Source organism: Hirundo rustica, chromosome 27 (assembly GCF_015227805.2).
Source record: "Hirundo rustica isolate bHirRus1 chromosome 27, bHirRus1.pri.v3, whole genome shotgun sequence".
In the NCBI taxonomy this organism is placed as follows: Eukaryota; Metazoa; Chordata; class Aves; order Passeriformes; family Hirundinidae; genus Hirundo; species Hirundo rustica.
This window is the reverse complement of record NC_053476.1, coordinates 2,631,201-2,655,737: the sequence shown is the minus strand read 5'-3', so window position 1 is coordinate 2,655,737 and position 24,537 is coordinate 2,631,201. Positions and strand designations below refer to the sequence as shown.

The window sequence follows — 24,537 nt, the reverse complement described above, 5'->3', positions numbered from 1 at the left end:
CGGCCGGGGGCCGGCGGCGCGTGCGCGCGGGGGGCGTCACGCGGGCGGCGGGCGCGCGCGGCATTGGCGGGCGCGCGGCGTGAGGTCATTTCCGGTGCGGGCCCGGGGAAGCGGAGCGGCCCCGAGACCGGAGCCGCCATGGCCTCGCTGCTCAAGGTGGACCCGGAGGTGAAGCTCAAGGTGCGCCCCGCCCCGCCCCGCCGCTCGCCCCGGCCTCGCCCGGCCCGGCTCGGCCCGGCCCGGCCGCCGCCTGCCGCCCCGTCGGCCCGGCGCCGAGCTCCTGCCGGCGCCGGCCCGGGGCGGGGCGGGCTTGGGGCCGCCCCACGGTGCCTCCCGGCCGTTTCACCCTGCCCGCCGAGCGCGGCCCGCCCGCCCCGACGAGCCCCCGGTGTCTCCACCTCCGCCCGGCCCTGCACCGCCGCGGGGGCGGGGATGCGGCCGGCGCTGCGCTGTGGCCGCCCCCGGGCCGTGCCCCGGCTGAGCGTGGCCGCTGGCCCGGGGCGGCCCCGCGGATCTTCCACCGCTGTGGGAGCCGTGCGGTTTCCAGTTCCCCGGAGTGCGGGGCGGGCGGACAGAGCCGCTCCGGGGGTCCCCGGGCAGCTCCCGCTCGGTATTGGCGGACTCCTCCCGTTCCCCCCGGAGAGCGGGAGCCGCGGTGGGAGGGTCCGGGGGCTGCGGGGCCCTGTGCGCGGCCTCCCCGGGCCCCTCTGTTCAAAGGCGACCCTGACCTGTCCCTGTTTCATTCTGTATTGTAGGTTGACTCCTTCAGGGAGCGCATCACGAGTGAGGTGAGTGTCGCAGGTCGGGCAGGATAAAGGTTTTTTGGTCGCATCTTTCTGATTAATTCGATTGTGGCTTGAGCCTGCCCTGGAAGCTTAGCAATACCCAGGGCATCAATCACTCACTGCAGTGAATCTCCTGAGCCTCGTGGCTCTCTCCTCACCTGGGCTTTGTTTGGTTTTGGCAGCAGGAAGAACTTGTGTTCTCTCTGTTTCCTGCTTATGCACAGATGATTTTCGTGGTGGTGTTGCCTGCTAGTGGGAGCCACGTGGCCTTCTTTCACATCACTGTTTGTTCTTTCTTTCTTAGGCTGAAGACCTCGTAGCAAACTTTTTTCCAAAGAAGCTGTTAGAACTCGATGGATTCCTTAAGGTACGGTGTGCCTTGAGCTCTGTATCCTTTTCTATTTTCAGCTGCATGTTGAAAGTGATGTGGTAGGTCTCTTCATGGGTGTTTCCTGTGCATTTCAGCTTGTTGCAGGGAGATAAGGCAGCAGCTGGTTGCTCTCATGCACTGCAGTGCAGTTGGCTCTGGAGGGGTGCTGCCTTTTGCAGTTTGCTTTGTGTGATCTCTCACGTTGTTTATCTTTCCGCACATTCCCAGTGGCTGTCCCTGGCAGTGCTGGGGTCTCACAGGGACGCCAACAGCTCCTGGGTGGGGAGGGGTCACAGCCTATTGCCAGACTTCTTGTCTTCATTCATCCTAATTTTACAGTTGGACAAGAGGGAGGCCTGAATCTTTTGTCTTCTCCTGGTGTTTGGTGTGGCAGGTTCGTAATCAAATAACAAATCTGCTTTGTTTTGCAGGAACCCATCTTGAATATTCATGATCTTACTCAGATCCATTCGGACATGAACCTCCCAGTGCCTGACCCAATTCTTCTCACCAACAGCCATGATGGACTGGATGGGGTAAGGTTACTCTCTTTGGCTGTGATCCTAGCTTCTGTTAAAACTGCATGGTTTGCTCTCTGCTGGGGTAGGATATTCTTATTTAATAACAGGCCTTGGCCCAGAGGCTTTTAGAGATTGATCTCTCAAACCTGGGAAGCCTGCTGGAGGTAACACTGCTCTGCAGTCCTTCCTGGGCTTTAAGGAAGAATGCTTAGAAACCAGGAACATGGCAGGGCTCTAAGTTTTCCTTTTTTTCCTTTACAACGCTTTTACAGCTTTCGACTAGTTTGTGAGTAAAACATTTTGTATATTTTAGCCAAATATGAAAAAGAGGAAGCTGGAAGACCACGAAGAGACCTTTCAGGGTAAGAATCCTCGAGTCCCTTGTATTGCTGCCTGCCCTCTGAGCCACTGCACTGAGCCTTGGGGATGCAAATCATGCGAGCTCCACTTGCCCTGCCCTGACAGCAGCTGTTGCTCATACAGGCCAGAGCCTGACCTACAGATGTTTTGATGTGGAGGAATCAGCTTCCAGCTCTTAGAAGCATAATTAGTACTTCTCTGATAGACATAAGTAGTACTTGGCTGGGTCTTGGCCTGCTGGCAGAGGCAGCTGATCTCCTGGTGGCTCTGTGCAGTTCCTCTCTTTGTCTGGAAGAAGATTCCAGGCTTTGGATTAAGCCGAGACAGAACGCGTGCATCAGGAAAACCCTTTGTGCTCAGCATCCTCGAGCTCTTCAGTCTCATCCTGCTCTGTGTTTTCTCTTTTCCCTCCCCTGTGGTCACTGCTGTTATCCCATGTCCCGTTTCCCCTTCCCACAGGTGGCCTTAGCCTGGCTCAGTCCCTTTCTGGCCGTGCTGGGAGATGAGTGAGGCTCAGGTGGCCCCTTGGCCCGGCCCTGGTGCGGCCGTTGCTGCCGGTCGCTGACGCTGGGCGTTTGTCTCTGCTGCAGGTACCAAAGTGTTCGTGATGCCCAACGGGATGCTGAAGAGCAACCAGCAGCTGGTGGACATCATTGAGAAAGTGAAACCAGAGATCAGGCTGCTCATTGAGAAGTGCAATACGGTGAGTGTGAGCCTGGAGTAAGGGGAGGCGGCGGCGTGGTTTCGCTCCTGGAGAGGTGGAGCTGTGAAAGGAGCAGGTTGCTTTGCTGGAGATGAAGGAAAGCAGGGCTTTGTCCTGTTTGACAGGGGCTGGGAGACAGGTGAAACCCTTGGGAGCTCCATTGTTCACTGGAAGGAGAAGGATGTCTTTTATCAGGCATTGTGAGGCTGTGCTTTGCCCTTCTTTTGCACGGGCACAGGCTCCTGCCAAGAGCTCCTGTGGCATGCTGGGGAGAGCTTCCCAAGGGAAGCTGGGCCTGTGCTGGCTTGCATGGCATCCCAGTCATGTGGGAAGTGATCTTGGAAATATTACAGGTGCATAAAAGACCTGCAGCAGTTTAGCATGAGCTGTGTGGTAGAGGCACACAGGGAGGCTTTTGCTGACATTCCTTAGAAAAGTCTTTGTGCAGATGTTGGCATTGGTCAGTGTTATGATCTCTCCACTGCAGGTCAAAATGTGGGTGCAGCTTCTCATTCCCAGGATAGAGGATGGGAACAACTTTGGTGTTTCTATTCAGGTAAGGTTCTGTAGTCCGGGGATTTGTATCTCTGAGGTTCCCCTGAATCTTCCCATTCATGGTGTCCAGCAGCTGCAATCATGGGGTTAGCTTAGTTTTTAAAACCCAAACCTGAACTTGATGTGATGCTGCTGAATGCTTCCTGAGCCCTGAACACCAGCTGCAGCCTGCTGGAGCCTACAGCTTCCTTGTCTTCTCTGCAGGAAGAAACAGTTGCCGAGCTTCGGACTGTGGAGAGCGAGGCAGCGTCTTACCTGGACCAGATTTCTAGGTAGGTGTGGAAGACCAGACTTCTTTTTTTGGGATCTCCTTGGAAGAGGAATGTGTTTGGGAAAGGTCCCCCAGCTGTTGTTACAGGGCAGCTTGGACCTGAAAATATATCCTAGTGCTGTCTATCTGAGCTTTAATCTCTTTTCCTGCCAGATACTATATCACAAGAGCAAAGTTGGTTTCCAAAATAGCCAAGTACCCTCATGTGGTAAGTCACGGAGACGTGGAGATTTACACGTTTGTGCTGCTGCTTCTTGGGACTCTGAGCTGCTCTGTCACTGTCCTTTCTGAGCTGAGGGTCCTGGGGGAAGAGGGGGGATCATACAAGGATGGAGGGCAGCAGGCTGGAGGTGGGGGGCTCCTCTGTGGAGGGCAGAGTGCGGGAGGCCGTGCTGAGCCGTGCGTGCTCCCGGCAGGAGGACTATCGCCGCACCGTGACCGAGATCGACGAGAAGGAGTACATTAGTCTGCGCCTCATCATTTCAGAGCTGAGGAATCAATATGTAAGTGAAAACACGGAGCTCACACTGGCTTCTCATGTAGCAGTGGAGAGCCCTTGTGATCCTGCTGCTGCTCCTCTCCCCTTTCCCCCTGAGCATGGCCACTCCTGGCAGGAAGCCTGCCTGCTTCCCGCTTTGGCTCCAGTGAGACGAGCCCACTGTTGCTTCTCCGGCACCTCCTAGAGATGCAGGTGTTTCCAGCAGTGTTCACAGCGCAAAATATTCGTGCCCCCTCTGGGGGAATCTGATCCTAAGCTCTTCCTAGAGTACAAACCAATCCTGAGCTTTCTGAATAGATGTTTTTGGTACTACATGTACTGGCTTCTGTAAGGTCTTCCTGAAGGAAGCTCTTACCTTAACCAGGTGTGTGGTTGCACACAAGGGTTGAGGGTGGTGCCAAGGGGAGTGGTGCTGCTGTGGTGACCAGTGCATATTGTGAAAGCTGGATGGCTTCTTGTCTGAGTCCTGTCCTTCCTTTTTGCAGGTCACTTTGCATGACATGATCCTTAAGAACATTGAGAAGATCAAGAGGCCTCGGAGCAGCAATGCTGAGACCCTCTATTAAGTGTCAACGTTTGAACTTGAGAACTGTTCAGTCAACTAAAGACCGTCATTGCCTTGGTTTGTTACGTGACTATCGAGATGGGAAACTGGCTGGAAATAGTATTGCATTCTTAGTTAAACTCTAAAGAAATTCTTGCCTAGTTTTGTGATTGGTTTTGTTCAGGTCTCAGGAGCTCTCCCTCTTCCTCTAGTCACTGGTAGTAGAGGCCATGCTGCACTGGTGCCCCAGAGGCTGCTGCAGCCAGGCAGGGACATTCCTTCATGCCTTGCTTCCTACCTGAGTGGGAACACTATAGACCAAGCCCTTGTCCTGTTCCATCTCTTGTCTAGTGGCTGCACTGGGGTCTCTGGAACAGGGCTAACAGCCCAGCACGAGGGCAGGCCCAGCAGTGCCACAGCAGGAAAGCTCTCTCCCCACTGCTGGCTGTGCCCAAGGCCCCTCTGCCGCCAGCTCTGCACTGACCAGGGACCCTGCCCCTTGGCAGCTGTGCTCTGGTGCCACTGAGCCATCTGCACTCGCTTTCTGGCTCTCTCCTGGCTCAGCAGAGCCTGCCCCACAGGTCTCTGCCTCACCAGTTCTGTCTGGATCAGTGCAGAGCATGAGGCAAGTGCTTGGAACTAGAGCTGGTGCTGTCATGACCTCAGGTGGCTTCTGCCATTTGACTAGAGCCACTTTCCTGGCTAGAACCATTGTACTTTCACATAGGTCCCAGTTGCCCCTTCAGCATGGGTTGCTTTTGCCTGGGCTGAGGGAAGGGAGGGGCTGGAGATCTGATGCTAAAGTCCTAAAACATCTCTGCATGTGATCAGAGTCCCCCTGTCCCTGGCAGTGCTCCCTGGTGCCTGGGCAGAGCAGGCTGGCTGCCACAGCTGGTGCTTGACGGTGAGAGTGGCCGACACCCACCTGGTACCCTGCAGACCTTGCAGTCTTTCCCCTGCAAAGGGCACACTCCCGTGCCTCGTGACTCCTCTAAGCTGCCAGAACATTTCGTGGTCCATTACAAACCCCTTTGGAAATGACTGGTTGTATTGCGTCAGTTTTTGTGTGTGGCAAGTGGGCCCATAACGCTGCAGGCTTCGAAATTTTCTTATTTATAGTATTTCTACTTAAAGTCCCCTAATCAGGGAACATTAAATCATTTGTTTCAGGAACCTCGCTGTTTCCCAGGTCTCGCTGTTACACCTGTATATTCTTATTGTGCAGTAGCCTTAAGAGTTGTGTTAATCTCATTGTAACAACAGTGACAAATGGAATGAGCTTTCTATGAGCTTTCTTCCTTTTTTTTTTTTTTTTTCCCCCTCTTTTTTTTTTTTTTTCTTTGTTTTTAGTATTTTTTTTCTCTGCTTCCACATCTAAGAGCCATGTTGTCTCTTGCTGGTTTCCCAGGGATTCGCCCAGAGTGCGGCGGGCTGCTGGCCCTTGCTCTAGACTCTTCTGTTGTTGTTTGTAGTAAGTCAACTCTTAGTCTTCCCGCTAATAAATATTCAGTAACAAACCAACTGCGTTGAGCTGCTGTCTGGGAGCAGCACTTCCCCTTGTGTTTCTTTGTATCGATTCCTTTTAATTTGTTCAGCTTTCTTTGCGAGATGAACGTATGTAAACTTTTACCATGTTGAGAAATTAAAATTAAGGTACTTGGAATTCTTTCAAGGCAGCCCCCTGTGTGTGATGCTGGGCTCTTAGGCCATGAAGTTTTAGTGTCCAGTTCTGCTTCTGCCTTTCTCACATTCAGTCGCTCCTTCCTTTCATTCTCCTCATTCCTCATTTTGGCTGTGTTATAAACTGGTCTGCTGCGTAGGTTGTTTCTGTTCCTTCAGCATGCCTCACATTGGGCATGATTTTGCCCACGGGCTTGGGTTTGATGGAATCTGTGCCATCTCAGCCCAGTGTGGGACTTGGGCTGTCCCAGTTCAAACAGACGTGGGGACATTGCAAGGTCTCTGAGCCTGCAGTTGCTCCTGGGTTTCTCTGCCAGGCAGGTTTCTCTCAGCTGTCCTGGCTGCAGCACCTGGTGTCTCCTTGAGGCACACAGTCTCTTGCTCCTGGCTGCTTCCCTGTAGCCAAGGAGAGGCATCTGCCCTGCTGTCCACAGCCACAGTGCCCTCTGCTCTTCTGGGGGTTATCCTGTTCCTGCCATCCCTCCGTGCTGGGGCACAGAGGCCTCTCGAGGGGCACTCCAGGCTTTCCTGGGTGTCCTGCCCCCAGCTGCAGGGCTGCAGCCCCTCTGAGCCAGCCCCTGGGCTCGGTGCCTGTGTGGGGTTGTGCCTGTCCTGGTCCCGGTGCTGCACAGCAGAGTCTGACCGGCCCTGGGAGCAGCTCCTGCACACTGGGGCTCCCAGCTGTGGCACCTCTGGCTGCCCAGGAACAGGAGCAGCCACTTGTGCAGGAAAGTTGCTGCGGTGTGGGAAAGCCCTGCAGGTGCCTGACCCATGCATGGAGGGGGCACTGAGCTGCAAACGGGGCCAAGGCAGCTGGAGCAGAGCCCAAAGGAGGGACTTGCTGGCAGGACTTGGTGTGGTGCAGCATGAGGGGCTCCTCCCTCACCACAGTCAAAAAACCTGCACTCCCAGGAAGCCAATGCCAGCACTCCCGTGGAAGGATGGAGCATCCAGGACAATTGTCTTGGCAGGGAGTGGGATTCATGCCTGGGAGCAGGGGAGGGTTTTTTGTGATCCCTGTGAGTCTGGGAGCAGTCGTGCTGTGCAGTCAGGGCTCCACTTCACCAGTCCTTGAGACGTCCCAGCTTAAGTGCAGGGGAGGAGAATAATGGCTCAGCAGCTGTGTGCAGGCACAGGCACTGCCAGCAGCACAGCTGGAATGGAGGAAGGGTCAGGCAGGTTCCACTCTTGTGCTTTGCATAAGCTGGCCCCATGAGGTGAGGCATTGGCAGCGGGAGCTTTTCAAAGTCTGAGCTCTGGTTTGGGGCTTGCTCTAGCCTGGCTGGTGCTGGGAGGGTTGGCTGGGGTTTTCCTACTCTGCCCTTTCCTCAGCTGTTGCAGTTACTGCCTCCGAGTTCCCCCAAGCCAAAACCTGTCTGTGTCTGGTTTGGGTTTCAGTAAATTTCAGATTCTATTTTTTGCCACCTCTACCTTTCTGTGTGCGTGAAAAACAGCACTCCCATCTCCCTCGCTTTGTTTGGGGAACGTGGGCAGTTTAGCAAATATAAGATGGGGCAGTGCCTAAAAGCAACCACGGAGCCAAAATAAAACATGGGTAGGATGTGAGTTCTGCATATGGGATGTGGGTCAGTGATGGGCTGATCACACTGGGGACTGGCATGTGGGAAGCAGTACGTGCACTGAGCAGGTCATAAACAATTATGCTGCTGTTACAGAAACGTGCAATTTCTTTAATTCTAGGTTAGCTTTAAGCTGCTGCAGCCTCCTTTTGGAGAAGGTACACGAGCAATTCCATGGGGTGTGTGGCCCCCAAAGATCCCTCACTGCATTTCATCAGGCAGCTACTGACACAGGTTCTGCCTCTGCAGACTTAGTTAATTACTCAACTTCCTGACATTCCTACTGCAAGATGAAGGTGGATTCAGGGCTGTTTTGTTTATTCTGAAGCAGAGCTCTAAACCAGAGTAGGAAAAGTTCAGCAGAAATAGACAGTACTAAAAAGCCTGACCAGGTCTCCATGGCACAGGCTCTGCAGCAGGGCAGAGGCAGTGCAGAGAGCTGCCATCCTTGTTCAGCAGCCCTGGAGTGTGTGCTGTGGTTGGTTTGTCATGGGGATGTCAGTACAGATTAGGGTTTCTCTTTCTTTCCAAGCCCCCAACATGCAGAGAACCAGGAGTGTTCCCACACTCTATTTTTGGATCTCTTTCAGCCCAGCTGCAGGGTTGAGTTGTGATTTGTGGGGCAGGAAGGCCTGTGGAGTTTTGCTAAACTACTGCTGTGCTGCTTGGAAAGGGCCCTTCTGTAATTGCAGCCTGTGCCGTGGCTTTGAGGAGCTGGAGATGCAAACCCAAGAGGCCAAGTCAAACCTGAACAATCTGCTCTTTGTGAGCTTCTTGAAGGAAAGGACCACACGAGCTTTGTCGAGCAGCTGTGGAGGTTCTGCTGCAGTCTCACCTTGTCTGTGCTGGTGTGTGTAGCAGAACACTTGTCCCATTCCCGGGAGGCAGCAGGTATGTCCTGGCTGTGCTCCAAACATGACCCAGGACACAGCAGTGCTGCTGCTCTGTGCTCCAAACCCGACCCAGGACACAGCAGTGCTGCTGCTCTGTGCTCCAAACCCGACTCAGGACACAGCAGTGCTGCTGCTCTGTGCTCCAAACACAACCCAGGACACAGCAGTGCTGCTGCTCTGTGCTCCAAACCCGACCCAGGACACAGCAGTGCTGCTGCTCTGTGCTCCAAACCTGACCCAGGACACAGCAGTGCTGCTGCTCTGTGCTCCAAACCCGACCCAGGACACAGCAGTGCTGCTGCTCTGTGCTCCAAACACGATCCAGGACACAGCAGTGCTGCTGCTCTGTGCTCCAAACACGACCCAGGACACAGCAGTGCTGCTGCTCTGTGCTCCAAACCCGACCCAGGACACAGCAGTGCTGCTGCTCTGTGCTCCAAACACGACCCAGGACACAGCAGTGCTGCTGCTCTGTGCTCCAAACACGACCCAGGACACAGCAGTGCTGCTGCTCTGTGCTCCAAACCTGATGTGGTTGAATCTCCAGCCCTGTCCCATGCAGCCATGGCTCTTCTTTTCTGTCCTGTGCCTGCCCCTTGCTGTGTCCGAGCCCCATTTGCTGGCACTGTGACTTCCTGAAGCAAGTGCTGTGGTTTGAGGCTCTCCTGGCGTGGTGGCTGGCGAGGCCGAGCCCTGTGTGCTGGCACACAGAGGGTGAGCGTGTTCCTGGCCTCACAGCTGCAGCCTGCCCTGAAGAGAGCTCAGGCTGCCAGTGGTGGTGAGGATAATGGAGAGTGTCCCACGGCAACGTGGCCTTCTGCCTCCCAGCGTGGTGTCTGAGCACAGCCAGAGGAGCAGAGAGGGGCTGAAACCCAGGGAGCAGAGCCAGGGATGGTGGGTGCTGCCTCCCATCTGCCACAAGGAAGAGGAGAAGACGAGGGTGAAGTGAGGTGAGGCTGGCAACAGGAGTGGAAATATTGGGTTGAATCTCCAGCTCTGGTTCTCTTGGATGCCTTGTCCTACTCAGCACCAGCTCTGGGCCTGGAGCCAGGGTGGTGCGTCTTGTCTACCCCGAGCATCTGCTGCGTGGCAGGATGGAGCACCGAGTCCTTCTGGCTGCCTCGTTCTGCCAGTGCCTGTGAGCAGCCCTGAGGCCAGCAGGGACTGTCGTCAGGGGGGCAGAGGGCAGCTGTGGCTGCCCAGCCTGGGCACTGTGGCTTGGCAGCACCGATAGCGGGCACTGCCCTTGGCTGCTGCCAGGTGCAGGTTCAGGGTTCTTCCATCCTTGAGGGAAGCTCTTGGAAGCTGCACCTCAGTTTATCTGTGAATTGGAGGCAGAGACAAAGGCTGGATGATTCTGTGACAGTGCAGTGCTGGGCATTAATTGGCTCAGGGCTGTCCTGAGGTGCAAATTAAGAGCTGGTTGTTCACAGCGCATTGGGGCCTGATTCTCATCCTGAACTACAACTCCATGCCTGCCAAGGTTTTTCTGCTGCTACACAGAAGGATGTGTTTTCAGCAAAGGCTTCCGTGTGGAAGACTGAAAAAAAATTAAATAAAAAGTAACTCCAAGCTTGGAATGGTGCTGCCAGGGAGAATGTTTACAAGGAAGCAGCCTGATAAACAAGGAAAATCGGTGAGTTGTAAAGAGGTGAAATTGTACAGTGTGGCAACAATTCCCAGCTTGTCAGAGCCTCACAGTGGTCACAGCCACCTCAGGCTGACTGCAGGATCTCCGTTTTTACAGGCAGCCTCAGGAAGCCAGGCTGGACTGAAAAAGTAACGGAATTATGTGGAACTTGTCTGAGTCACTGACCCTACATCTCCACAAGTTCTTTCAGGGCACTGCCATGAAGGAGGACAGAAGAGGCTGCAGCTGAGAGGAGATCTGCCCTTTCTGGTCACCAAGGGTTTCAGATCTCCTCCCCTAGCCTCTCCCAGTCTTTTGTACTTTCTGTGCTAATCCATCCAGTGCAGCATACACTGACACAGGCAGGAGCTGGAAAGTTTCCTCTGAAAGCCTCTGAATGCTGCTGGACCAGCCGCAGGCATGAACCTGAAAACCGTGCTCATCCTCCTTGGTCTGGCCTTAGCCACGATATTCGCTTTGGTCTGCGTGTTGCTGACCAGAGAAAGGAGCCCCAGAAGGTGCCAGCACCTGCCCCCGGAGCAGGAGGACGTCGAGGACAGCCAGAGCCTGGTCTTTGCTGACCTGACACCCGAGGAGATGTCCCAGGTGGTGCGGTACCTGCAGGGACACCTGGGCGTGCCGCTGGTTGACGCGTCCCGCGCCAAACCCTCGGACAACTGCATCGCCTCCGTGGATCTGCAGGTCCCCGCCAAGGCAGAGGTGCTGCGGTTCCTGGACGGCGGCGGGGCTCGTCCCCGCCGAGAGGCGCTGGCTGTGCTGTACTTTGGGAGGCAGCCAGAGCCCAACATCACCGAGTACGTGGTGGGGCCGCTGCCGGCGCCAGCGTACCACCGAGACGTGACGGTGCACAAGTACGGGGGGAAGGTGCCCTACCACCGCAGACCGACGCTGGCTGTTGAATACAAGCAGGTTGGAGAGTTTCTAAAGAGCAGAGTGTTCCCCTCAGCTCCGGCTTTCATGCAACAAGTAATGGAGTATGATGGAGCCAATCTTGCAGTCGTGACAGCTGCTCCCCGTGGATTCCAGTCCGGCGATCGGGTCACCTGGTTTGTCGTGTTTCAGAACGTGAGTGGGTTCTTTGTGCACCCGGTGGGGCTGGAGGTGCTGGTGGATCACAGCAGCCTGGACATGTCGCAGTGGGCGGTGAGCAGGGTCTTCTACAACGGGCAGTACTACAGGGACATGGCTCAGCTGGAGAGCGCCTACGTGCAGGGTCGGATCAGCGTGGAGAAGGTGAGCAAGGCAGCGTGGGATGGGGACTTCTCGTCCATGAAGCCTCGAGCGCCTCGGGCCGCGCAGTTCCCGGTGCAGTTTGAGCCGCAGGGTCCCCGCTACAGCGTCAGGAACAACCGGGTGCTGTTCCAGGCCTGGAGCTTTGCCTTTGGGATGAGCGTGAGCACGGGCCTGCGGCTGTTTGACATCCGACACAAGGGGGAGAGGGTTGCCTATGAAATCAGCGTGCAGGAGGCGCTGTCGGTGTACGGCTCCAACTGCCCGGGAGGGATGTCCACGCGCTACATGGACGGCAGCTTTGGCCTGGGGCGCTACGCCTCGCCCCTGGTGCCGGGGGTCGACTGCCCCTACCTGGCCACCTACGTGGACACACACTCTCTGTCGGACAGCCTGAGGCCCAGGAGGAACAAGGCTTCCCTCTGCATCTTCGAGCACAACCTGGGCTCCCCTCTGAGGCGCCACTACTCCAACCTGCAGTCGCTCTACTACGGGGGGCTGGTCAACTCCGCTCTGGTCATTCGCTCCATTGCCACCGTGGGCAACTACGACTACGTGTGGGACTTCATCTTCTACCAGAACGGGGCCATTGAGGGCAAGGTGCAGGCCACGGGCTACCCAAGCTCATCTTTTCTTCATGGGGATGGCCTGAGATATGGCAATAGGCTTTGGGAGCACACCCTGGGTACCATACACACACACTTTGTCAACTACAAGGTGGACTTGGACGTGGGAGGTAAGTCTGGATCTCCTTTTCGTACCTGACACTGTTCTGATAAACCCTAGAGCTTTGAGTTTGCCTCCTTGTTCATACAGTCCCCAATAACTGGCGTCGGAACTCTGCTTCTTTATTCTCCGAACCTCTTCTTTCATTGCTAGATTATTTTTCTGTATATGAAACAGTCTGTCAAGGTCATTGAGTGGAAAGCAGTGGGAATTTCTGGGAGCTCTGTGTTCAGCTCAGGGAAAGTATGAAAGGTAGCAGCTGAAAAATGTTTGTGTTTCCTTGAGGCCTCACGTCTGGCACGGCGTGTGTTGCCATAGGCACGGGCGGGCAGACAGGGAGTTGTCCCTGTCTGAGCACAGACAGTGTGAGCCTGCTTTTGCAGCGCCCAGTGCCGGTCCTGGCACTCCTTCTCCCTTGGGAAAATCCTCTTAGTCTCTCACTGCCCCATGCAAAGCAGGCCAGCTGCCCTGGTGCTCCGTGGGGCTGAGCTCCTGCAGCTCTCTCTCCTTCTCTTGAGGAAACACTCGGGCATTGCAGCCCATGTTGTGAAGCCACTCCAGCGAGCTCCCCTGCTCCCGTGTGCAGTCACAGGCTGGCAGGGGATGTGTGCACAGGGCTATTTGAGCCCAGGAGCTGCCCCTGGCTCACAGTGAGGTGCTGGCAGCCACCCTGGGAGCGCAGGGATGCTCAGCCTCAGGGGCACCTTGGAGTCCCCCAGAAGGCGACTGCAGCACCTGCAGCCCGGGGACAGTGGGGACACACGTGGGGCCTGTTATTGGAAACCCCCTTCTGTAAAAGGCAGAGGGAAAATGTTTTACATCTGCACAGCACCAAAGAGGTCACTGGTGGGCAGCAGCTACGTCTGAAGCAGCCCAAAGTGAAACGCAGCCCCAGGGATCCTGGCTGTCTCCTGGATTGTGGGAAGTAATCTCAGAGCTCTGTTGGTCAAGCTGCAGCTAAACCCAGAGCAAGCTTTTGGTGCCAGCACATGTCCTCCTGTGATGCAGGGGTTTGTGTGGCCTTGAATGGTGCTGCTGCTGCGGTGGTCCAAATCGGGGCTGACACTGGTTCCTTCCTGTAAGCAAGGCTTAAGGATGTGCCAAAAATCCGTTCCTGTGTGGGGGCAAGGTCCTTTTCTGTGACCTCAGTGCCCCTCAGTGCCCCTCTCTGTTTACAGAGCCTGAGCCCTGACTGCTGTCAAATGCTCTTGAGTAGAGTTGTGTAAATCTCAGACTCGTTCCCTGTGGCGAGAGGGGAGCCGTGTTCCAGGCAAGAGGGCTCGGGGCCACGCAGGGAGCTTGAGCAGTTCCCACAGGAGCCCCACCTTCCAGCGCCGGGGGACACAGCTGTGTCACTGCTGAAGTGGGTCACTGCCCACACAGATCCTTGGATCCTGATCTGGGGCCGGTTGTGGGGCTTGCAGGGAAAAAGGGCGATTATTGCCTCGTTGGAAGCGAGAAGGAAAACCTAATTCCTAACTTAACGCTAATGCAAATGGGGTGAATTGCACCAGTGCTGTGATGGTTCTGGCCCCTCCTGCCTGTGCCTCAGGCTCTTCCCAACAGGAGGGGTTCTGGTGGGCCCTGGTCTCCAAAAATCCATCCTTGCCGTCGGTGTGCGTCGCTGCCTTGCGTGGGGCCAGGAGCCATGGGGGAGCCTTGCAGGAGCCAATGGCTGCACAGGAGCAGCGACCTCGCACCATTCCTGTCCAGGGCAGCTCTTGTGCAAAGATCACCGCTGCTGGAATGGGACAGGAATGGTTCAGCAAGTGCTGCCTTTTCTCTCCAGGGAGCTGCCTCTGGTCTGCCCACAGCCAGAGCCAGCCTGGAGCTGCCAGGTCCCTTCCTTCAGGGCTGGGAAGGACTTGGAGGCAACAAAGAATGGTGACAGGAAGAACTGGCATGTGGAGGTGCTGGGAGCCAGCAGGTCTCGGGCTGTGCCAGTACAGACCGGCCCCTCAGGGGAGTGGGGCCGGTCTGGGGACGCTGGGTGCAGAAGGACCAGGCTGGTTGAGCCTTCCTCTGTGCCATCACCACCATCCTAGAGGAGAGAAGAGATGGAGCGTCCTGGGAAACACTGAAAGAAACAAAGGCCCCTAGGACAGATGAGGCTGGGGCTCTTTGTGGTGTCACCCTGCAGCAGAGAAAGCCGTCAGTAGCTTGGTGAGCGAGGCAGGCACCGGCTCCCTTGCTGGCTCCTTAAGTACATCTGGGGTGGGGAGGAAACAAGCCAAACTGGCTGGGACCTGTGATCTCCTCTCAGAGCCCCACAGGAGCTGCAGGTTCCCTCCCCACCTCACAAGCACTGCCATCACACCCACAGTTGCAAATGAATAAAGAGCCCAGTCTGCAGGTGAGGGATGGGCTCTGGATTCTTCAGCCAAGCTGCATGTGCTGTCACTGCACTGGGAGTGATGAACCCCAGACTTCCCTACGTTCTCCTGGTCGGGGCTGCGGTGATAATCTTCATTCTGTCCTGCATGCTGCTGAGCAGGGGCGGGCGATCGCCCAGCTGTGAATCCCAGCCCGGCGTCGTGGAGGAGACAGGATCCATGAGCCAGAGCCTGGTCTTTGCTGACCTGACACCCGAGGAGATGTCCCAGGTGGTGCGGTACCTGCAGGGACACCTGGGCGTGCCGCTGGTTGACGCGTCCCACGCCAAACCCTCGGACAACTGCATCGCCTCCGTGGATCTGCAGGTCCCCGCCAAGGCAGAGGTGCTGCGGTTCCTGGACGGCGGCGGGGCTCGTCCCCGCCGAGAGGCGCTGGCTGTGCTGTACTTTGGGAGGCAGCCAGAGCCCAACATCACCGAGTACGTGGTGGGGCCGCTGCCGGCGCCGGCGTACCACCGAGACGTGACGGTGCACAAGTACGGGGGGAAGGTGCCCTACCACCGCAGACCGACGCTGGGCAGTGAGTACGAGCAGCTGAGAGTGTTCTTGGAGACGAAGGCGTTTGCTGCAGCACCGACCTTCCTGCAAGAAGTCCTTGAGTATGACAGAACCAATGTGGCGTTTCAGACCACGGTCCCTCATGGATTCCAGTCCGGCGATCGGGTCACCTGGTTTGTCGTGTTTCAGAACGTGAGTGGGTTCTTTGTGCACCCGGTGGGGCTGGAGGTGCTGGTGGATCACAGCAGCCTGGACATCTCGCAGTGGGCGGTGAGCAGGGTCTTCTACAACGGGCAGTACTACAGGGACATGGCTCAGCTGGAGAGCGCCTACGTGCAGGGTCGGATCAGCGTGGAGAAGGTGAGCAAGGCAGCGTGGGATGGGGACTTCTCGTCCATGAAGCCTCGAGCGCCTCAGGCCGCGCAGTTCCCGGTGCAGTTTGAGCCGCAGGGTCCCCGCTACAGCGTCAGGAACAACCGGGTGCTGTTCCAGGCCTGGAGCTTTGCCTTTGGGATGAGCGTGAGCACGGGCCTGCGGCTGTTTGACATCCGACACAAGGGGGAGAGGGTTGCCTATGAAATCAGCGTGCAGGAGGTGCTGTCGGTGTACGGCTCCAACTGCCCGGGAGGGATGTCCACGCGCTACATGGACGGCAGCTTTGGCCTGGGGCGCTACGCCTCGCCCCTGGTGCCGGGGGTCGACTGCCCCTACCTGGCCACCTACGTGGACACACACTCTCTGTCGGACAGCCTGAGGCCCAGGAGGAACAAGGCTTCCCTCTGCATCTTCGAGCACAACCTGGGCTCCCCTCTGAGGCGCCACTACTCCAACCTGCAGTCGCTCTACTACGGGGGGCTGGTCAACTCCGCTCTGGTCATTCGCTCCATTGCCACCGTGGGCAACTACGACTACGTGTGGGACTTCATTTTCTACCAGAACGGGGCCATTGAGGGCAAGGTGCAGGCCACGGGCTACCCAAGCTCGTCCTTTCTTCATGGGGACGGCCTGAGATACGGCAATAGGCTTTGGGAGCACACCCTGGGTACCATACACACCCAATTTTTCAACTATAAGGTGGACTTGGATGTAGGAGGTAGGTCTGGATCTTGTCTCTCCTTTTTAAATAGTACTCTTCAAATATTTTAAGACTCAAAAATATTTACTTTTTTGGTGGTTATACAGGTTTTCCTTTTCACTTGTGGAGCAGGGTGGTGTGCATGCAGTGGGGGCGGCAGAACTGCAGGAACAGGGAGAAGGGAGATGAAATCAAACTGTCACTGTTAATACTGCCAGGGGAGGTGTCGGCTTAAAAGTTTCTTTTTCATGTGAGAAAAGAAAGGTAATTAGCTCAGCTCTGCATGGACCTTCTTCTGTGGGGCTCCAACCCTCACAGATGTCCACAGGTTCAGCTGTGAAATGGCTTTTATGAAAGCTGAGAACTCATGCGTTAAAGGAGTGTAACACAGAGGGGCTTCGTGGTGGGACTGTCAGGGGGTGCTGAGCAACAACCCCTCTGCCAGACCTGCACAGGCACTGGCCATCGAGTGCTCTCAGAAGCCTTTTGTCACCTTGCCCCCAGCTCGATTTGCTCCCATGCAAATCCTGTAGCTCCAAACCTTGGGCCCATGTCTCTTCCTTGTGGCAGGGCCTGAGAGCAGCACAACACTGCTCTTGTCTGTGATGTGCAAATGTGTGCAGCACCTGGGCTGCTCCAGGTGCCTCTGCTGTGCAGGATGAGCAGTAACGAAGCTTGTGCTCAGGTTAATTAGCCTGTGCTTGCACAGGAAGCAAACCTGTTCTTCTGCCCTGGGGTGAGGCTCATCCCTTGTCCCCTCGTCTCTCACAGCGGTTGCTGCAGAGTGGTGTTGCCTGGCTCGGACGAGTGTCCAGCCACAGATCAGCAGCACACGGGGTGCACAGATCAGCACATGGCACGTGGAGCTGCAGAGCAGCAACTGCTCCTGCTCAGGGTTGGTGCTCAGAGCGCAGGGTGCAGGGAGGGAGAACAGGGAGAGCAGGCACTGTGATGTCCTTGGGGAACAGGGGACTGTGGTCACTCTCCTCAGTGACTTCATTTTGGCTCCGCAGGGGTGAAAAACTCCCTCGTGGCCCACGACATGGCGTTTGAGATGACGCGGGCTCCCTGGAGCCCAGAGCAGCAGATAGAGCGGCCACGACTCACCAAGAAAGTCCTGGACACGGAGGACCAGGCTGCCTTCCGACTGCAGTCCAAGATGCCCAGATACATCTACTTCGCAGCCAACAGCAAAAACAAGTGGGGCCACCAGCGTGGTTACAGGATCCAGATCACCAGTTTTGCAGGGGACCACATGCCTGAAGCCAGTTCCATGGAGAGGGCCATCAGCTGGGCGAGGTCAGGCTGTTCTGGCTGGCACAGCAGGTTCTCAGAGGTCCCCTCAGCCCTGCCAGCTGGGAGGGCATTGCTGGGTGTCCTCTGATGGGAGGCGCAGGGAAGCGCTCTTCTGGGGTTGCTGCGTTGGGGCAGGCCTGTGCTCTACAGGCTTTCAGGAGCTGATGTAGCTCTGCCCTGCCTCGGGGGGCTGCTCTTTTCTTGTCCTCAGGTACCAGCTGGCTGTGACCCGGAGGAAGGAGGAGGAGCCCACCAGCACCAGCATCTACAACCAGAACGACCCCTGGACGCCCACTGTCACCTTTGCTGACTTCATCAACAACGAGACCATCACCAACGAGGTAACTGGGGTCCCAGGGATGGGATGTAGCTCCCAGGCTCAACGGGAGCCCCAAGGAGCAGAGAGACTCCAGCCCTGCCCATGGGCCCAGCTGTGAGAGCAGCAGCCCAGAGGAAAGAGGAAAGTGGGTTTGAGCACCCCCTTCTCTGTGTGTCTGCTCGGTACTTTGGTCAGAGAACACAGAGGGTGCATGCAGAGCAGAAGCTTCTTTCTCCCTGTGGAGAAATGCTGGCAAAACATCATGAAAATCTCTGTGAGGCCAGAGTGGGGCCGTGGAGGTCAAAGCTTGGGCCCTTCCACTGGGTGGGTATCTGCAGCCATGGCGGTGGCAGGTCTTTGGGGAAGGGAGGAGTTCTTTCCCAGCAGAGGGGAGTTTGGTGGGAATGCGGCTGGCTGGTGCCCATCGGGGTCCCCCTGCTCCTCTTCTGTCACTCCCTGTCTCCCCTTGTGTATTTTGGTCACTGCTGCTGCAGCTCCTGAAGTAACCCTGGGCTTGTGGTTGTTCCCTGCCTAGGACCTGGTTGCCTGGATAACTGCTGGATTCCTTCACATTCCACACTCTGAGGATATTCCCAACACTGTGACCGTGGGAAACTCGGTCGGTTTTCTCCTGAGGCCCTACAACTACTATGACCTGGACCCGTCTATATACTCCCACGATGGAGTGTTTTTCACCAGCGAGCAGGACTTTACAGCATGTGAAATCAACCCTCTTGCCTGCTTGCCCAAAACTGCCTCTTGTTTGCCAAACTTCCCCCCATTCACCTATGATGGTTTTCGAAATATGAGCAGGCTTTAATGCTACAGGATGGTGTGAGGAGATGTGGTCAGAGACACCAGGCTGACCGTTCTGTCTCCCATTTTCAGCTTTTTAGTGACGTTGTCTCAATTTTCAGTTGTCCAGTGACTTCACATTTTATCGTTGCTTTTGAAATAGTGCTCTTGAAAAGGGAAGCATGATCTTCCTAGCATGGTGTGAGATGGGAGTCAAAGTCATCTGTTCATTCCTGAATTTGAGTCTGTCGCCAGAGGAAAGTGAGGACAAAATCCTGTTCCTCTGCTGTAGAAGCAAGTGCTGTGTAGTGCATACCTCAGGTTATAATAATGAAAATGGTGCTGGTCCAATGCTCTCCGGTGTCTCGTTCTTACAAATTACAGCAGCGTCTCCCGAGGGGTGGTGCTGGTCTCTGCCATGTTTCCTGTGCCCACAAACCAGCCCGGCAGTGTGGCTCTGGCTGTTCAGGGCACGGGGATGTCCAGCTGGAGGGCAGGAGGGACAAGCTGGGGCGTGCCCCAGGGCTCAGGGGCATGGGCTGAGGCGGGCACTGGCACCAAGCCCTGTGGCTGTTGGGAGGAGGCTGTCGTGGCCAGGGCTTGGTGCGTTGTGGCTCTCAGGACCTCAGTGCCAGGCACAAGGGAGGGATCTGGACAGGACCTTGCAGGAAGGGGTCTCATGGCTGCTGGTGATGCAGCGTGGCCAGTGCCACTGCCTGTTTGCCAGGATGCTGATTGGGCTCTGGTGCCCCTGTTCCCCTCCTCGCAGCCCCATCTGTGCTAGGATGTAACTCAGGATCAGTGGGCACCTTTGCAAGGTGACAAAGAGCTGTCCCCTCCCTCCCGGCTGCAGGACCCTGGGGGTGTTGGCAGCAGCAGGCAGTGATCACCGCTGTGATGGCAGAGCTGTGTCAGGACGGGGCAGTGGTGCTGTGTTTAGCACTGCTCTGCACAGGGAAGGTTTATCTCTACAGGCACTGCTGCCTGCCCAGCATCTGTGGGGTTAAGAGAAGGAGGAGAATGAGAAATGTGCTTATTTCCCCTAAATTACTGGATCCATCCTCTCCAAGCTCTGCAGTGTAGGATCTGAAACGAGAGGGGAAGGACAGATGTAGAAACATTGAGTTTACTTAAAATTATGACCCTCTAGGGGAGCAGAGCATATTTGCCTTTTATGGTTCCCAGCAAATCCTGACAATGTGTGAGGACGTCCCCTTGCACTCTCCCTGCAAGTTCCTCCAGGCTGCTCCCTGCTGAGGAAAGAGGGGAGGAAAAAAAACCCGAGCCAACCCAGCCCCTTGTTCTAGTGAGTAGCTGGGAGGATTCCGCAGCTGGAAACGCGTCCTGCCAGACTGTGGGAGCACTCAGTGCCCCAGCAGGCATGAGCCTGAAAACCGTGCTCATCCTCCTTGGTCTGGCCTTAGCCACGATATTCGCTTTGGTCTGCGTGTTGCTGACCAGAGAAAGGAGCCCCAGAAGGTGCCAGCACCTGCCCCCGGAGCAGGAGGACGTCGAGGACAGCCAGAGCCTGGTCTTTGCTGACCTGACACCCGAGGAGATGTCCCAGGTGGTGCGGTACCTGCAGGGACACCTGGGCGTGCCGCTGGTTGACGCGTCCCGCGCCAAACCCTCGGACAACTGCATCGCCTCCGTGGATCTGCAGGTCCCCGCCAAGGCAGAGGTGCTGCGGTTCCTGGACGGCGGCGGGGCTCGTCCTCACCGAGAGGCGCTGGCTGTGCTGTACTTTGGGAGGCAGCCAGAGCCCAACATCACCGAGTACGTGGTGGGGCCGCTGCCGGCGCCGGCGTACCACCGAGACGTGACGGTGCACAAGTACGGGGGGAAGGTGCCCTACCACCGCAGACCCGTTACCGGCAAGGAGTACGTGGATATCGCCGCCCTCGTTCAGAGGGAGCTGAAAAAGGCGCCGCGCTTCCTCGCTGCGTGCTGCGAGTCTGACGGGACCAACCTGGTCATCCTCACCACGGCCCCACGGGGCTTCAAGTCCGGTGACCGCGTGACCTGGTTTGTCCTTTTCCACAATGTGCCTGGCACCGGCTACTACCTGTCTCCAGTAGGGCTGGAGGTGCTGGTGGACCACGGGGACCTCCACGTCTCCCGGTGGCAGCTGCGCCAAGTCTTCTACAACGGCCGGTACTTTTCCAGCACCGGGGATCTGGAGCAGGAGTTTGTGGCCGGTGCGCTGGAGGTGGTCAGACTCAAGCAGCCCCAGGCTGAGGCAGTGCTGGGCTCAATGAAGCCCCGGCGCCCGCCTGGCTCCCCGGGCCCGCTGCAGTTCGAGCCGCAGGGTCCCCGCTACAGCGTCAGGAACAACCGCGTCACCTTCCAGGGCTGGAGCATCGCCTTCGGCATGAACCCCAACACCGGCCCGCGCCTCTTTGACATCAGGTACCGTGGGGAGAGGATTGTCTATGAGCTGAGTCTCCAGGAAGCCTTAGCCCTGTACGGCTCCAACTGCCCCGGGGGCATGTCCACCCGCTACCTCGACGGCAGCTTTGGCATCGGCAGGTTTGCCTATGAGCTGGTGCGGGGCCTGGACTGCCCCTACACGGCGACCTACGTGGACCGGCACTACCTGGCCGAGTCAGACACTCCCAAAACCAACCAAAAGTCACTCTGCATTTTTGAGCACGACTCCGCCCTCCCTCTGAGGCGCCACTTCTCCGACTCGCAGTCCTTGTACTACGGCGGGCTGCGGAAAAACACGCTGGTCATCCGTACCATCTCCACGCTCATTAACTACGACTACATCTGGGACTTCATGTTCCATGGCAGCGGGGCTGTGGAGGTGCGGGTGCACGCCACTGGCTACATCAGCTCCTCCTTCCTCCACGGCCGAGGCACTGACTATGGCAACAGGGTTGGGCCCCACACGCTGGCGACGATGCATCTCCACCACATCCACTACAAGGTGGACCTGGATGTTGACGGTAGGTCTGGCCACCCCTGTGCGTGGCTGTGGTTTACTGTGTGGCCTAAGGCTCTGCCTGGGGTGCAGAGCTTGAGAGGGTTTTCTCTTCTGCTTCACAGGGCAGCTGAACTCCCTGGAGAGCCAGGATATGGAGTACGAGTTTGTCAAAGATCCCTGGAGCGCACAGAGCACCATTGAGCGGCCGTACCTCCGCAGGGAAAGGCTGGAGAAGGAGGACCAGGCAGCATTCCCACTCAATGCCCCCATGCCCCGCTACCTCTCCTTTGTCAGCCCCAATCCCAACAAGTGGGAGCATCCACGCAGCTACCGGATCCAGGTCATCAGCTTTGCTGGGAAGCACCTGCCCACCAGCAGCTCCATGGAACGCTCCATCAGCTGGGGCAGGTGGGTGCCAGGGCTGTGCAGCCTCAGCTGCTTCTGCTCTTGGTGGAGGGACGCTGTCACCCCTGGGCAGGCCTGCACCAGGCTGCAGGGAGGGGTTAAACAGCAAACACGCAAAGCTTTTGGCTCTGAAATCTCCTGGAGATGTTGCTCAATGACATCTGCTTGTGGTAGTTCACAGGCAGGAATCTGACCCCACGTCAGACTAATTTAGAGCAACCCCTTGTGTTTTTCCCTTTGAGGGGAAGTGGGCTGCAGAACAAATTCCTAAGGGAAGCACTGGCATCGCCAGGGTGTGATATCTTCTCATGAGGACAGAATGCCTTTTGGAAAGTGCTTGGGATAAGCACAGAGCAGTCCCACTGCCAGGGTGAACTGCTGGAGCTCGTGCTGGGGAGGTCGGTGCGGGGGAGAAGCAGCCGTGGCTTGAGGGAGTGCATTGGGCATTGAGTGGCAGCCTTTGCACCTGGATCCATTCCTGTTTCCCAGCCACGCTGGAAAACCACAGGCAGCAAGGGATCCCCTGCAAAGCTCAAAGATGCTGGGGCTGCTGCCCGTTACTGCCCTCCCAGCCCTTTCCCTCCCCGCCCCAGGGCAGACCAGGGATGCATCCAGCCCCGGTGTGCCAGTGCATCCCAGCTGGCACTGCCATGGCTGCCCTGCCCTGCGCTGGCAGGGCAACCATGTGATGGCAGGGACAGACCCCTGTGCTCCCTGTGATGGCAGGGACAGACCCCTGTGATGGCAGGGACAGACCCCTGTGATGGCAGGGACAGACCCCTGTGCTCCCTGTGATGGCAGGGACAGACCCCTGTGATGGCAGGGACAGACCCCTGTGATGGCAGGGACAGACCCCTGTGCTCCCTGTGATGGCAGGGACAGACCCCTGTGCTCCCTGTGATGGCAGGGACAGACCCCTGTGCTCCCTGTGATGGCAGGGACAGACCCCTGTGATGGCAGGGACAGACCCCTGTGCTCCCTGTGATGGCAGGGACAGACCCCTGTGCTCCCTGTGCCGCAGGTACCAGCTGGCTGTGACCCGGAGGAAGGAGGAGGAGCCCACCAGCACCAGCATCTACAACCAGAACGACCCCTGGACGCCCACTGTCACCTTTGCTGACTTCATCAACAACGAGACCATCACCAACGAGGTAACTGGGGTCCCAGGGATGGAGAGAAGCTGAACCTCGTGGCCATCCTGGCTCCTGCCCTGGGCAGAAGCTGCACCTGTCCCAGAGCCAGCAGCTGCTGGGCTGGCAGAGTCCTGCTCAGCCTGACAGACGCCTCGTTCCTCTTCTCCCAGGACTTGGTTGCCTGGATCACTGTGGGCTTCCTGCACGTCCCTCATGCTGAGGACATCCCCAACACAGTGACCGTGGGGAATGGTGTCGGCTTTTTCCTGAGGCCCTACAACTACTTCAACGAGGACCCCTCGGTGGATTCATCTGACAGCGTCTACTTCAGCAGTGAAGAGGATGTTGGGGCATGTGGGGCCAACCCCCTTGCCTGCCTGTCCTCTGCCACCACCTGTGCCCCCCGCCTGCCCCCCTTCCACTTTGGGGGCTTCCTCAACCTCAGCCTGGCACCGCCTCTGGGCGGGCTCTGATGGGCCGGGGGCTGCTGCCAGCTCTCGGGTGGGCACCCAGAGGGTCTCTGTCCCACACCAGGACCTGCCCTCCCCCCGCCCAGGGTGTCCCGTGCTCAGGGTCACGTTTTGGGAGAAGCTCTGTTCTTGTTTCAGCACTGCAGCACTGCTGAAGGAGGACTCAAAGCCTCTGAGAAACAGCCCCTGGGAGCGATTTTTTAAATTTCGTCCTGGATGTCACCCTGTGTACTGTGGGGTACCCGCAGCTGCTCCCCTCCTTCCCGATGGGGCTTCCACCACCCTCCCATCATCGGTGCTCACAGCGTGGCAGTGCTGGCCGAGGTGACACCAAGCTGCAGCTGCCCTTGGAGCTGTGCTCCACCTGAGCTTTTGCCCACGGGGGCAGGAGTGAGTGGCGTGGTGTTGCATCCTGCCGCAGGATGCCCAAAACATCCTCGCCGGCCACGCAGCCTTTGCAGCATCCAGCCCACCGGGCCCAGGCACTGCCAGGCTCTGCTGCAGCTGCAGCTCTGCAGCTGGAGGTGCTGCACTGGGCTGGCTGGGAGGCTGCTGGAGGAGCCCACGGCCGGGATGGGCCGGGCACTGCCCAGGCTGCGCTGTTCCAATAAACCGGCACTCCGGTGCTTGTCCTGAACAAACTGCCGTAACTCACGGGTGCTGCTCTGTCTCCTGTGGCCAGGTGCTGTGGGAGCTGATGCCCTGTTGGGGATGGCCCTGGCTCAGCTCTGTGGGGATCCAGGTGCTGTGGGAGCTGATGCCCTGGCTCAGCTCTGCGGGGATCCAGGGGATGTGGGGCTGCCCCAGTGCCCCATGTGGCTGTCGGTGTGTCCTGGCGATGCTCCTGGACCCCGGT

The 24,537-nt window shown here is 57.3% G+C and overlaps 4 protein-coding genes across 5 annotated transcripts; all 4 read left to right on the top strand.

The window, feature by feature from the left end:
• Positions 1-63: 63 nt before the first annotated feature.
• On the top strand, positions 64-6,129 carry PSME3 (proteasome activator subunit 3). The gene is made up of 11 exons (XM_040087451.2): positions 64-180; positions 756-788; positions 1,090-1,152; positions 1,587-1,691; positions 1,990-2,038; positions 2,627-2,739; positions 3,227-3,295; positions 3,499-3,566; positions 3,719-3,773; positions 3,982-4,068; positions 4,550-6,129. The coding sequence occupies exons 1-11, from the start codon at positions 139-141 to the stop codon at positions 4,628-4,630; spliced, it is 765 nt and encodes a 254-aa protein (XP_039943385.1). The 5' UTR covers positions 64-138; the 3' UTR covers positions 4,631-6,129.
• Positions 6,130-10,811: 4,682 nt separating this feature from the next.
• Positions 10,812-13,560, top strand: LOC120763627 (membrane primary amine oxidase-like). Its single transcript, XM_040087068.1, has 2 exons — positions 10,812-12,378; positions 13,547-13,560. Exons 1-2 carry the CDS (start codon positions 10,812-10,814, stop codon positions 13,558-13,560), a joined length of 1,581 nt encoding a protein of 526 aa, XP_039943002.1.
• A 1,222-nt stretch (positions 13,561-14,782) lies between these two features.
• Positions 14,783-18,769, top strand: LOC120763789 (membrane primary amine oxidase-like). Its single transcript, XM_040087352.1, has 4 exons — positions 14,783-16,352; positions 17,348-17,633; positions 17,842-17,971; positions 18,485-18,769. The coding sequence occupies exons 1-4, from the start codon at positions 14,783-14,785 to the stop codon at positions 18,767-18,769; spliced, it is 2,271 nt and encodes a 756-aa protein (XP_039943286.1).
• A 1,301-nt stretch (positions 18,770-20,070) lies between these two features.
• AOC3 (amine oxidase copper containing 3) lies at positions 20,071-23,990 on the top strand. Of its 2 annotated transcripts, none has more exons than XM_040087372.2 (4): positions 20,071-21,695; positions 21,796-22,081; positions 23,100-23,229; positions 23,382-23,990. In XM_040087372.2, the coding sequence occupies exons 1-4, from the start codon at positions 20,126-20,128 to the stop codon at positions 23,682-23,684; spliced, it is 2,289 nt and encodes a 762-aa protein (XP_039943306.1). In that variant the 5' UTR covers positions 20,071-20,125; the 3' UTR covers positions 23,685-23,990. The 2 variants fall into 2 exon arrangements, with proteins under 2 accessions (XP_039943306.1, XP_058279658.1); XM_058423675.1 differs by having other exon boundaries at positions 20,095-21,733; positions 21,822-22,081.
• Positions 23,991-24,537: the final 547 nt, after the last annotated feature.

What these genes read in the sequence shown, in the direction of transcription:
- LOC120763789 (XM_040087352.1), top strand. Translation starts at nt 14,783, where the DNA reads ATGAACCCCAGACTTCCCTACGTTCTCCTGGTCGGGGCTGCGGTGATA. An exon ending in GGTGGACTTGGATGTAGGAG is followed by an intron (nt 16,353 to 17,347) that starts GTAGGTCTGGAT and finishes TTGGCTCCGCAG; the next exon opens with GGGTGAAAAACTCCCTCGTG. An exon ending in AGGGCCATCAGCTGGGCGAG is followed by an intron (nt 17,634 to 17,841) that starts GTCAGGCTGTTC and finishes TCTTGTCCTCAG; the next exon opens with GTACCAGCTGGCTGTGACCC.
- PSME3 (XM_040087451.2), top strand. Translation starts at nt 139, where the DNA reads ATGGCCTCGCTGCTCAAGGTGGACCCGGAGGTGAAGCTCAAG. An exon ending in TACCTGGACCAGATTTCTAG is followed by an intron (nt 3,567 to 3,718) that starts GTAGGTGTGGAA and finishes TTTTCCTGCCAG; the next exon opens with ATACTATATCACAAGAGCAA. An exon ending in TAGCCAAGTACCCTCATGTG is followed by an intron (nt 3,774 to 3,981) that starts GTAAGTCACGGA and finishes TGCTCCCGGCAG; the next exon opens with GAGGACTATCGCCGCACCGT.
- AOC3 (XM_058423675.1), top strand. Translation starts at nt 20,126, where the DNA reads ATGAGCCTGAAAACCGTGCTCATCCTCCTTGGTCTGGCCTTAGCCACG. An exon ending in CGCTCCATCAGCTGGGGCAG is followed by an intron (nt 22,082 to 23,099) that starts GTGGGTGCCAGG and finishes CCTGTGCCGCAG; the next exon opens with GTACCAGCTGGCTGTGACCC. An exon ending in ACGAGACCATCACCAACGAG is followed by an intron (nt 23,230 to 23,381) that starts GTAACTGGGGTC and finishes CTCTTCTCCCAG; the next exon opens with GACTTGGTTGCCTGGATCAC.
- LOC120763627 (XM_040087068.1), top strand. Translation starts at nt 10,812, where the DNA reads ATGAACCTGAAAACCGTGCTCATCCTCCTTGGTCTGGCCTTAGCCACG.